This window comes from Pezoporus occidentalis, unplaced genomic scaffold (assembly GCF_034315485.1).
Source record: "Pezoporus occidentalis ecotype Australia unplaced genomic scaffold, CSIRO_AGI_Poc_V1 ctg137, whole genome shotgun sequence".
NCBI classification, from domain to species: Eukaryota; Metazoa; Chordata; class Aves; order Psittaciformes; family Psittacidae; genus Pezoporus; species Pezoporus occidentalis.
The window spans coordinates 460,620-473,433 of record NW_026913177.1 but is presented as its reverse complement, the minus strand read 5'-3'; the positions used below and the strand labels follow the sequence as shown (position 1 = coordinate 473,433).

General features: G+C 41.6%; 1 protein-coding gene across 14 annotated transcripts in view; it reads right to left on the bottom strand.

Moving 5' to 3' along the window:
- The window catches only part of BRSK2 (BR serine/threonine kinase 2), a 331,220-nt gene that overhangs the window by 13,590 nt on the left and 304,816 nt on the right, over positions 1-12,814 (bottom strand). For 10 of the 14 annotated variants that reach the window (XM_062609356.1, XM_062609358.1, XM_062609359.1 and 7 more), the window contains 4 exons: positions 12,661-12,784; positions 10,532-10,712; positions 9,777-9,866; positions 1,285-1,332 (listed from right to left, as the gene is read on the bottom strand). In XM_062609356.1, the coding sequence (XP_062465340.1) occupies positions 1,285-1,332; positions 9,777-9,866; positions 10,532-10,712; positions 12,661-12,784 (443 nt within the window). The remainder of the gene's footprint in view (positions 1-1,284; positions 1,333-9,776; positions 9,867-10,531; positions 10,713-12,660; positions 12,785-12,814) is intronic. The other 4 variants (XM_062609362.1, XM_062609365.1, XM_062609367.1 and 1 more) reach the window with 1 other exon arrangement.

The window sequence follows — 12,814 nt, the reverse complement described above, 5'->3', positions numbered from 1 at the left end:
CTCTAACAAGAAATTGAATGAGTTCCCTTCAGAGCAAAGGGAAAACTCCCACCAACAAAACTGCAACTTAAGGGAAAGAGATCATCTGAAATACAGGAAACAGGCTGAATTTTATCTCAGTAGCATATGCTAAACCTAATAGCATCTCCACTGGGACAACTTTCTTTTGTTGTTACAGACTCCGCAACAACTCCAAAACAACTTTCCTCAGTTTACAAAGAGATGGCGCAGGAGTTGCAGGGCCAGCTGGAGAATGGTACTATCTCGGTTATTGCTTCCTCAACAGCTTGTGTTCCCTTTCACAGAGATGTCTGAATTCAACCTAGGTACCAGAATGAAAATCTAAAGAGAACAGAGTTCTCTTGTACAGAACCTTTCTGTACAAGATATAAGTAATAAGACAAAACCCTCTCTTAAAGTATTTGGGTATTTCCACTACTGTATTTGGAGGAGTCAGTAGGGGCACAGGTAATGAAAGAAAGAATATATTCCAAGTGTGGATAGAGGGGAGGGAAGGCAAGGGACAAGTTAATCAAAATTCACAGAACCCCAAGCAAGTTGAGCTACAAGTTTTGCAGAAAACTATTTTTTTTTTCCTCATTCCTAGCAAAATACTGAATCTGCAGTAGGTCCACTACTCTCCAGATTAGAGATACAACATCCTTCCCCAAGACCAGGCTGTAACTGTGACAATTTACACTAGCTAAGTGCTTGACAGATATATGTAGTGTGTCTTATGGAAGATTTAAAAGGGTCTTACCCCAAGGATATATGGGGAAGAAGGGAGTGGATGCAAACCAGAATTAAATAATATAGCAATCCCGTCTCAATAAAGAGCAGGAAACCAAGGGAGACAGCAGTTACAAGGGCAGCATTCAGCTTCACTGCAGAAAAGGGACTGAAGAATCATGAATCAAAGGCATCAAGTAAACAAAAGCGGGGGGGGGGGGGGCAAGGGAGGAAAAGAAAACCACTGCCCCAGGTTATAGAGAGGGAGGGAATCTCAAGTGCAACACCACACACTTGTGCTATGAAGTGGAAAGCTGTGGTGGAGCCTGTGCACCTGTGCATGGATGGGGAGGAACAGAATAAGGGGTATATGCTTGTGCCCACCAGGTTAAGTGAAAGACATAGTGGGCTGTTATGGGGTGGGTACTCTTGAAGAGAGTGTGGGAGAGCAGGGATAGGGATGGGGAGCAGGAGGAGGGGACAGGACGGCGCATCATTATATTGCTCAGCAGGGGCTGGGGAAGGATAAAAGGCAGAAGGGAAGGAAGTTCTTACCACATTTGGAAAGTCTGCCAGTCATCAACTCCATACAGTTAGTGGTGTCTGGATCATAGAATGGAAAGAGGAGGGAGGGAGGGAAAAACATAAAAAAAGGTTTCCATACCTCTGTGCATAAAGTAGTAACTTAGCACATTATTACCTGAAGCAGGAAACATATACACATCTTGGTCTTTACACAACCCAGGCCAAATTCTGCCACCCATTGTATGCCAGTGCAAACCTGGCTCTGTGACTGAGTGTGGGCACTACTTTAGTACCACTGCTTCTACTCACCTCTTTATTATAGCTGTATGGATTTATGAGATGTGGGAAATACTCAGCTGCCACATTAGCACTAAAATACACTGAAAATACTGTTTCACTTGGTCAGCTTTACAAGTTAGCCTGCAAGAGCGAGGAAATGCCCAGCCAGCTGATTTATGTACACCAAAAACCTCAAGAGAAGGAAGAAATCAGTACTGTGCTATTGCATAAGCAATGAGAATGCTACTTACACAGCTCAAAACCATCTTTTAGACCCCAAAGAATAATAACTCTGCCTCTCATTCACCTGTAGTCTCTTACCCCTTTTGCTTTCAATGTCACTATTCGCAGGCAATTGAACTATTGAATTACTTCTGGTAGGGGTGGCAGAATCTAGCCCTAAGACATTCCTGTCCACTTTGTGTAGAGCTCCCAATGCCACAGACACTGAGTGCTTTTTACTCAGGAGCAATAAGCAGAAGGAGCTCTACATGGCAGCTTTAAAGCAGAAAGGACCAGTCCAGCTGGACACTTTCATGTGGAACCTGCTAGCAAGCCAGATCTGCTGCTGTCAGCCAGGATCCCCTTGCATTTGGGATCTAAGTCATTGCATCCGTGAGTGCTGGGAAATGCAGAGCACTCACTGCTGAGCAAGTGGCTAGCAGTTAAAGCACTCAGTTCAGTCTCAGATGTCCTCTTGCCTGGCCTCTTGATGAACACTTGGGTTTTCATGAAATGGGCTTCCTGGAAACATGCACACATATGCTGAAAATCAGCTCTTAACTACTCCCTATCTGCTGAAAAGTCTGCAGGAGAGAGGGATGAATAATTTCGTTGTATCCCTCCCCTTAAAAACTGAGAAAAGTAATTTCAAAAAAGGGGGGAAGGGGTGCTGGGTATGCTTCCGTAAGCTGAACCCATGCTAGAAAAGCATGGATGTGTATGTCTTCTGATGCAGCCATGTGTGTGCTGCACAGATCATCCAGGAAAGCATGGAGTAGAAAGGGCAGGTGCTCAGTCCAGTGATACTGGTCAAAGCATCTAAGCAGCAGCTATATACTCTCCATTTGGAAGGTTAGAGGAAAGAAGAGGTCAGTGGGAGATGACACCCATGGAAGGTTTCTCAGAAAGGCACAAGACTGAGAAGGAAAAAGGGGAAAAAGTAAGGAGGTGAAGGAGAAGAGAGTACTGAAGAAGTCGACAAGGTATCAGAGGTGTCAGGGAGGCCAGGAGTCCACCTGCCTTTGAAATTCTTTGGCTAGTCTGACTGAGTGAAGGCAGATTACACTCCCAAAATACATTTCTCCCTTAAGATGCCTAAAAGGTTTAAGAATTGCCTACAGCTGCCTATGAGGCAATTACTAGAAGTCACAGTCACGAGTTTGTATCATTATTTTTCTTTAATAAGTTGAAGAAGTTTGTGATCTCATGTGTTTTTGATCTCACGTTCCAGTCCAGCCTCTGAGTAAACTACACCTTCTTGTAATGCAGCGTAATACAGATCTGTAGTGGCAGAGCTCAAAGCATTCACCCAATCATTAGCAGAACTTATGATTTGAAAAAAACACATAAAAGCAAGGAAAGTCTCAAATATGACTGAAAGATTGTTTCTGACTCCCACCTCCAACACCTGAAATTTTCCCCTCAAGTATAACTAGCCATCTGGAAACAAAAAAGTAGCATTTGGAAAATGTCAGAGTAGGTAAACATTATGGTTGGTTTGCTAGGAGTCTCCTGAAACTGGTTTCTGTTTCCTTGTTAATTTTAACAAATTAAAAATAACCACATTTCCTGAAGTTAATAGTTCAGAACACTGTCTTTTTTCTAAGTCACTTGCAGTCAGCATAGCTCTTCTTAGTATTTCATTTCAAGCTAGTAGCGCAACAAGGCTACATACATTAATTGTATGATCAGAATACAAATTGACAGATCTACAGCAGGAAAAAGGATTGTAACACAAGCTTTTTGACAGCATAATGTCTTGAGCTCTGTACCCTGTTTTGTTGCTAAATACCTAAATTTACAGGTTATACAACTGGCTTAGATGGATCGGGAAAAACACAAGCCCTTTTTCGAAATATAAGACCATGGAAAATATCAAAGGAAGACTAAAAAAACCTTCTTATTTGTCTTTCTTAAAACTTTAATGCATAACTATAATTGGCATTCTCTATATGGCCATGGCCAGTCCCAGAAACTGTACAGGATTTTATTTTTTAGTATCCTTCCAAGACATAATCAGGTTGTTTTCCCCCTGTTCCTAAGGCAAATCAGAAATGAACACACCAGAAACAGTAGTTCATATTGCATCACTTGAAAGACTACCAGAATTAACATGCCTTCAGCTTCTCTGCTATAACTTTAGCACTGCTTTCATTTCTATCATATTGTAACATCTGCTTTAGTAAATACTCTGTGGTAAAATATTTCATCATTTTGAAGTAGAATTTTCACCCTAATTAGAAATCCGTAGATTCTTGGCAGCCAGCATCTGCTCCTGGATAATAAACCATAACCCAGTGACTGTGGGATCCAGGTGTTACATGAGGGAAACAAAGCCAGGGTCCAAAGGCTTCTAGCTGTCGGAGAAGCACTGATGGGTCATGTAACTGCATTTTAATGTATTCTGTTTAATTTTTTAATTAAAGCATAGTGGCAGTGTCAGATCTCAGTCCTTCTGATGATAAGGCAGTTCCTTATTTCTTAGAGATTGTTGGCAGTCATGCTTTGGATTTGACCAATGACACGCAGTTCAGTTCATTAACAGATGAAAAATTCTCTGGTTAAAACAAGACCTTCCTTCAAAAGGCCAAACAATCTGAATCCATTTAAAAATTTTAATGTTCTGCTCAATTTTCTTTCCTGGTTTTCTTTTTTTTTTTTTTTTTTGGCATTTCTCTGTTTCTATCCTACATAAATTTCACAATCAAGCTACCCGGTTTGTGATGCTTATGACACCTATGACTTGTCCCAGCCTAAGAAATCTCACTTGAACAGCTGCTCTTGTGAGATCTGAAAATCCATGGCTAGATACCAGAAAGTACTGAGCATCTCCTGCCAGATGCTCATAGTCCCCAGTAAACATTTCCGTTGAGGGAGATGATGTCAAGGGACCCACCAATTCCTTTCGTCCAAGGCAGTTGTCATTCAGATTGGAATGCCCCAGTGTTTGGGTGCTTATCCGAAATTCACTGTTCTCCTATCAAAACTCTAGAGAGCTTGGACTTTTTCTTCTACATGCTTTATTTCAGGACTACTCCGTTAATTTTAATGAAGTCTGTTCAGTAATAACACTAAAGCCGTTTAGCAAAAACCCAGTGCTTTGCAAATCCAACCAGGCATTACATGGCGCCTCTTGTAGGTGGGAGCCATAATTGCAAGATGAAGTAATTGCCCCAGGTATTACAAAAGCAGTAAGACATGAAGGATTGCACAAGATTGCAGGAAATAAGATAAAGCTGGGACCTGGATAAGCCCTGGATAAACTGCCTTGTGCTCTAATTTTGAGCAGGCCTTTGTATAGCCTTGTCTTGACTCTGCAGCAGAAAGTTTACCTTGCAAAACACTTCATTTGCTCCTTACTCCCTTTTCTGTCTTGATGGTAAAATCCTTTGCACATCTGGGGACTCTAACTTTCTTGCTAATTTTTGTAGCAACCCATGGCTCTTGTAAACCATGAAGATGAACACCCCAAATTCACAGATCAATAGTCTTGGAAGCTTTTTGAGTCACGTGAACATGTTTTGCTTTTTGAGATGTACACCAGCATAGTAAGAGAGCTTGGGTGCATATAGAAAAGATGCATACAATGAGCAAGAATTTGTACTTTTCAAAATACAACTTGTATTTTGAAGATGGATATGGTCTCTAAACACTTGTTTCTGCTAATGAGAGGCATTTCCAGCAGTACCACTGAGATGCTCTGAACCTTAAGATGCGAATGGTTAGTATCTGACATGAAGCCAATAAATATAATAAAGAAACAGAAAACCTATTACAAAGAAGTTATAAAGGCTATTTCAGTATTGCTGATTGCCCAGAATATTGGGAAATTGAAAAAAAAAAAAAAAGAATATGCAGCACCCCACACTTAAAACCAAAGCCCAAAGAGGCAAGAAAATATTAAGGAAATAAAAACTGATAACCTGTGAATGATCACAGGGGGCTTTTGCATGTCCCTATTCACCAGCTATTTCTATTACTCTTTTGTGCAAAGGCGCTGGAAGAAAACAGGTTATGATTTAATGAAGAGTATTGGGCTGAAACAAAGGCACAAATCTGAGATATTTTCCTTCATGGATAGAGATCTTTTTATTCCACCAAAGGGCAGTCCTGCCCAGGTACTACCCAAGTAGAGATTTCTAAGTATAAAGCTCCTGGACGGGGCCATACATAGATGAGAGACAAGGCCAGCTGTTCTCAGAGAAAGCTATGCTCACTCTTGGTCCAAAAGGGACTGTCCTTTCATGGACTCACTGGGCTTACTGGGTTTTGTGATACCAGTAACAAGACCACACGGGCAGTTATTCTGGTTCAGATCAAAGGCCAAAATTATCCAGTGCTGTGTCTCCATCAGCAGCCACACATAGACATGTAGGAGTGTAACAGTAGGCCAAGCATACAGAACACTGCCTCACTTGCTCACCACTTTCAGGTCAGAGATTTCCTGAACCTGCTGTGGTTTCTGTTTAGCAATTCTCATGAAAATTTCACTTCCAGGGAGTCGAACAGTCTCCCTGTGAATAAGTACTCAGGGGAAGATGAGCCATCTGCAAGCTCCCCACATTCAGAACCTGCTTCAGTGAAGAGTTCCAGAGGTCTTACATGACATTAAGATATGCCTTCCAATGTCTTTTTTGGTACATGGCTTTCCACTACTTTAATATGATGGCCTCTAGTTCTTTCATTGAGAAGAAAAATTAACCAATCACTCCCTATCGTACTATGCCAGTCATGATTCTGTAGACCTGTTATTATCTCAGCAGTTATACCACAGAGAATTTAATGTTCCAAAACATTAAGGTATAAGGCTGATAAGTTGCACAGTATTTGGCCAAGTGGACAGTGGATTTTAGAAGTATTACATTTTGGGATAGATCTCATTTATTTACACACTTATTCAGGTAAGGCAGGGAAGCTATTTTCCTGCTTCAGAGTATGCCATAAGAAATAAGCACAGCCAGTTTTAGGAAAGAAAAATGGAAATGAATGGAGGGATATCCAGGAGGAAGGGAGATTATAAGGTGCTCAAGTGTGACACAGAAACACATCTGCCTACATCAGGTACATGTCAGGCTCACATGTGCACACATAGAGAGATGCATGGGCAACACAACATCTACAAACATCATTGTGAGCTGGAGGAAATGAGAAAGAGGAAAGTGTGTTCTGAAACCCAGGCAAGCCGGCCTAGTGGGCTGGCATGGTGCATAACAGATCAAAGAGGGGCAGGAGAGAGAATGACTATCAGTCCCATATATTTATTAGGCCTTCCTGTTCTGCTTTATACTGTGTTCACTGCATCTTCCCTTTCTGCAGGTCTCATTTTACATGCATGTACCTTTCACAGATGGTTTTCATCATCCCACCTGTAATGTCCCACCTGAAATGGTTTTCATCATCCCACCTCAACTAAAAGGGAAGACAGAGGGTATGTCTGTCCACAATGAGCTAGGAAAAAAAATCTCTGGTGCTGGACCAGTATTGCTGGTCAGAGCCAGCAGTATCCTCAGCGCCATGGAGGAGAGTCAAAGTGAACTGTGAGCTTGTTCTGTTGCAGCAGTGGACTGCCTACAGAGTATTCTCGAACCATGAACATGAATAGGAGTTCAACCACCACAATCCCTATTCCATGAGTCATTCATGGCTAGGGATACAGGAGAAGAAGAGAAACAGAGAAGACTTTGCCTTTTTTCTAGTGAGAAATGCTGAGTAATCCTGTGGTAATGTCTAGGAATCTCATGCACACATCTTCCCAACCACAGCCACTCAGGTAAGCAAGGTGGTGCATGTGAACTGTTGCTGTCCCTGTATCCCTTTATTTCCCCTTAGTCTTTCACTAGCTGGGGATGTGAACCACAAGGCCTCCCTACTTTGATGTGTAAGTTGTCTCTTCTTGTAACAATCCTTTTTTCCCCCTTCCTGTTCGATTTTCCATGTACTCTGTCCCAGCCTAAAATTTTCAGGTTGACTTACTGATCAGGCAAGGTGTTACGATACAGGATAGTTTGGCACTCTGTCTCTTACAAGCTGTCTGGCCAGGATAACTCCCTGACTAAAGGAATTCTCATTCTTGAGTTTTAAGAGACCATTCATTTTGGTTTTGCTCCACGTGGAGCTCTCTATTCCACTCTGACACTAAAGATCAGGCTGGGTTTTCCCTGCTAGAACATCACACTCTCATGGAGCTTTAGGCAGTAAAAGGAGATTCTGTGTTTATAATATGATTTCTCCATTCCAGAAATGGTGCAAAACTGTAAGTTGGATACATTTCTCATTGAATACTTTGTCCTAAACATCTCCCTGAGCCTCAGCCAGAGGAATGTTTTTTTAATTCCTATTATAACAAGACTTTATTAGGAAGACATTCTGCTTCACGTGCAAGTGTGCAACAGGGTCCAAGTCTTCCTAGAGAGTCTCAGTAGCTAGCACATACTAGGGTGAAAAAGTTAAAAGAGATCACCATGTTGTCTACTTTTTTAACAATTTTCTCCTCACCAGAAAGTAAGGGTACGCTTCTTTCCCTAAGAAACAAGGAATGCTCAAACATCACACATGCAGCAGGGGCAATACAAAGTCGACTTGAAAGATGCATTTCTACCTAATTCCTCTCACGCCCTCTTGGTCTAGCATTTCTCAAGAGGAAGGACTGGTAGAAAATTCTGGCTTCTTCCTTAAGTTTGATTTAATTTCAAAATTCCAGAGAGCAAAATCCCTAATCAACTACAGTTCTAGTAGCCTCACCTTTCCTGCTCCCTAACAGAATAACCCATGGGCTAAGCACCTTTGCAGTATAGCCTACAGAAGGTCAGGCAGTTCTGAAGGGCAAAAGCAAAGTGGAAAGTAATATTTCCTGAACTGGGCATGCTTTTCTGTCATTTAATAATCATACACTCTTTTAGATGGAGTTATTTTATCTTCAGCTGTTAAAGCCACATTAGAAGTATGTAACCCATATGTATAGTGCGCCAAGGACATCTGGGATTTAACTGCAGGATGCAATGCAAACTTCATTCCCCCAGTTTTGTCTTGGGTTTCTTCACACAAAGAGCAAGCATAGAATTTGGCTCTTATGTACAATATTTAGTTACTAGCTTTTCATCATCGTATAATGGGCAAATTCTTCCCACTCCTCCTGCCTCTTTGTGCTCCTGCAGCCTCTGCTCTCTGCCTTGCTCCTATTTCTTTCTTGTATCTTCCAGCTTTTCCTCATTTTTCCTTCCTTGAAGCACTACCAATAGCTAAGCTTCTTCAGGTTTTCAATGTTCACCTTCTTCTTTGTTCTGTCCTTCTAAAGGACAGAAGAGTTACACTGCCATTTTTTTGTGTGTGCTTGTGTTACCACTAGAGTTCAGAGTGAACACTTGTTACATAATGGTGGGATGAGACCAGTTTCTCTATTATCAATTCAGGCTGCCTGCATATTCAGATTGATGTCATTTCACAGGGTCACACATGTAAGATTTTCTTTACCACCATGAGGAATTGAAATTTACTTTTAAAACAGGTAAAATACAGCTTCTGCAAGACCTTAGTATACGGTTTGTGCTACCACAATACTGAGGCAAGAATTTGATTACACTACTGGGAACTTCTGAGCATATTACAAAGTTACCAGTAGCTCTCAACTTTGTGCTGGGACCCTCTGAAGTCGGAGTTTCTAAAGCATGCCTGAAGGGTTTGAAAACCAGGTATCTTCTAGAGCATGTCCCTGTTCTGGCAGATTTTGGAGCTGGAGAAAATCTGGAAAATCTATTGATGATGCAGCTTTTAATGGAGAAGTGGGCAAATGGCTCTTTGGGCAGGAGGAGGGCAAAAGCTGTTTGGGGAATGTGCTGGGAGCATTGGAGTGGGAATGAGAGAGGGAGGGGTAGGATGGGTGTGGGGAGTTACTGCTCTGTCTGAAAGGAGCTTGTTCCTTGCTTTAATCAGAGGGATGGCCACCCTCAGCCTCCTGTTACTGAGAGGCACTTTACCTTCCTGTCCCTGCTGAAGCAAGGTGCTCAACAGTAGAAATTACTTACCTGATAACTGCTGCACTGAAGGCTGGTCATGTGTGCTTAACAACTGTGCCTGAATGGTTTCTACTACCCTCTTAAAACGACGGCTTGGACCTGTGAGGAGAGAAGAGGCACAAATGGCTGTGAAAGGAGTGGGAGCTGAACCCTCATACAACCTGGGCTGGAGGGGAAGGATCACAAGCATCTTCCCTTCAGTCTTGTCCCCAAGAGTGTACTGACAGTGTATCTGTCCTTCAACCAAAAGCATGGCATTGAGGAACTATTATGCACAGGACTGTGGTGTGCTGGACTTTAACAGGAGGGAGGATGGCTTCTGGGTTCCTTTTGTAAAGACAGAAAAGGTGGGTCTGCTTGTTTCTTGACCCTTTGGTTGGTTTCAACCCCTGTGGGGTGTGTGTGGCCATCCAGAAGAAAAAGGTGATTGCATGTTTCTGTCAGGAGAAACCAGTGGTCTCACAGTGGCTAACTGAAACATTCAGACTTCTGAGTGAACCAAAGAGACAGTACAGGGAGATACTTCATTTTATCCCTAATCCTGGCGGTGGCAACTTCACCTCTTTGGAAATCTCTTTCCCTCCCAGAATTTCCATCACTACCAACATAATTTTTGTTCCTGATGTCCTCTTTGCCCCTGTCTGAATTTTCTCCTAAGATCAAGACAGGTATATTCTTTCCCCTGGCAGAGGTCTCTTTGCTGGTGTCTATATCAGCAAGGACAAAGCCAGCATGCATCCATTTTAGAGCTTTGCTGTGGTTACCTGATAAGAGTGTGAAAGTGACAGAATAGATCCCATTCTCCTTCTGTGCCTCTCCCCCTTCTGTGTATGTTATGTCCACCTGGAACTTCACTGGCTTCTGGAAGACGGCAGGACCTCCTGTGGACTTATATTCTGCACGGAAACTTGTCTGTGAGATGACACTGTGACTGAGGCTTGGAATCTGAAACAGGTTGGTAGAAGGAAACAGTAGAACCAGAGCACAAAGGGAACAAAATGGAAAAATTCAATTTAGAGCAACAGAGAGTAGCTAAGATTTGCTAGATTTGCTTCTGGACTTGAATTTATAATGTACAGAGTGTTCTTGTGAAATAAGTAAGAGCATAGGTTGCTCGGCACCACAGAAGAATGCACTGCTCCTTACAGGACTGACCTAAATTTAAAGGTTGAATATTGGTGGAATACCCAGCATGCTTATAAATATACACATCACACAACTTTATATACTCAGTCTTTCTTATCCTACTCATCTATCAGTTTTGAGAAATGCCTTTTGCTCAGTAAAAACTGATATTAAGGGAGGGGGCAGAAAAGTCAGTAGGATATAACACTGGATATAAAAAAACCACCTGAGTAGCCTGATCTTGGAGCTGACCCTGTTTTGAGCAGAAGACCTTCTTAAATCCTTTGTGACCTCAACTGTTTGATGTTTCTATGATATCAAATAGACATCAGGACATGGAGCAGACACTTAGTCAAGAGCCTAGGATATCCACAAGGAAAGCATGCCTGAAAATAACTTACCCAAACCACAACTCCTATCAGTATGTAAAAGAATTAGGAGACACTTTCTGGTATCATTCAATATCTGTATTTTCAGACCCATGGTTAGAATTTCATGAATCTGCCTAGTTGTCACAGAGTTATCATTTACAGCTCCTGACAAAATTTAACATAGTCACATTCTATTTATTGCTTTATAAAGGACCAGATTTAAAAAAACAACCCAACAAACACAAATCACTTAGAAATCTTGCCTTCTAGGAGGGAAAATGAAGGTGTGTTGTCTGAGAAGCTGACCTTAATGATTTACTTAGCAGGCTGTGACAATGCGTTTAACTCTGAAGCTGGCTATAAGAGATGATTCATAGAGTTTGCGCACATCACTACATCATACCTCAAGCCACACATGTGGGGTGTGCAGAGGATCACCAATATACACAGTAATGCACACTACACCGCAATATAAACCCAGAAGAATGTAAATGGCTAAATGCCGTTACTGATACAGTAACACGGATGCTTGAAATCAGCCTGAGATGGATACCAGTGTCTGATGCATGCTAATGTACTGTACTTGCTCTGTGTACACTTGTACAGTTAAAAGGATTATGTGTTTTTTTTTGGAAGAAATTAATTGCAACTTCATAGAGACTAAAAAGAAGTGCAGTAATTTGTGGAAAACAATATAAATTGAACAAATGATAGAAGAAATTAAGTCTCCTCTTCACTGTATTGAAAAAAAAACCTCTAATTATGTTGTTAACTACCTTGAATGGAAAAATCTTTCAAACTTTACTGTGCTGACTTTTTCTTCGTTTGTATTTCTAGATAGTGAGAATAAAGACTTATAAAGGAAAAAATTGCCATTTCCCTCTGCTTTCCTAGATTGTAAATACATTACATCTGCAACAACTGATACACTGGCCATCAGAGGAGATTATCCTTCTTTCTGCCATGTAGCATGGAAGGGGAGATTTAAAGTAACAAATACAGACGTGAGACAGGATTTTTATCTGACTAAAGTGGTGAAGGACATAATCAGCTGAGGAGACCTAGTCTGCTACCAGACAGACTGGTTAGTTTGACAAAAGCAGCAAATCACTGTCTTGCTACTGCATCAGCTGTGTGCTCTAACTGCCCCGATATTCCAAGCACTGGTAACCTGGAGATGCTGCCAAGAAGGCTGAAACCTTTTCTTATCTTGGCGAGTATTATCTATTAGAAATTCAGACAGAGTCCAGTAGAGGTCTGACTCAACAGGCCATATAAATTAAATCCACAAAGTATGCATTTGAAGCAGCAGAGACCCTACCCAGTAACATATGGCACAAGGAGTCTTAGAACTGATCAGTGAGCAATGCCTCCAAGAGGCAGCTGGGGTGACTTACCGAGAGGAAAGCGTGGACAATATCAGCCTTAATGGAGCTTAGCGGTTTGTCCTTAATGACCACAAAAATCTGTTCTTCTTTCTCCAAGTTGATGAAGTTACCAAACCAGGACTTTTTGGCAAGCCTGACATGATGAAAAGAAATAGATGGTTTA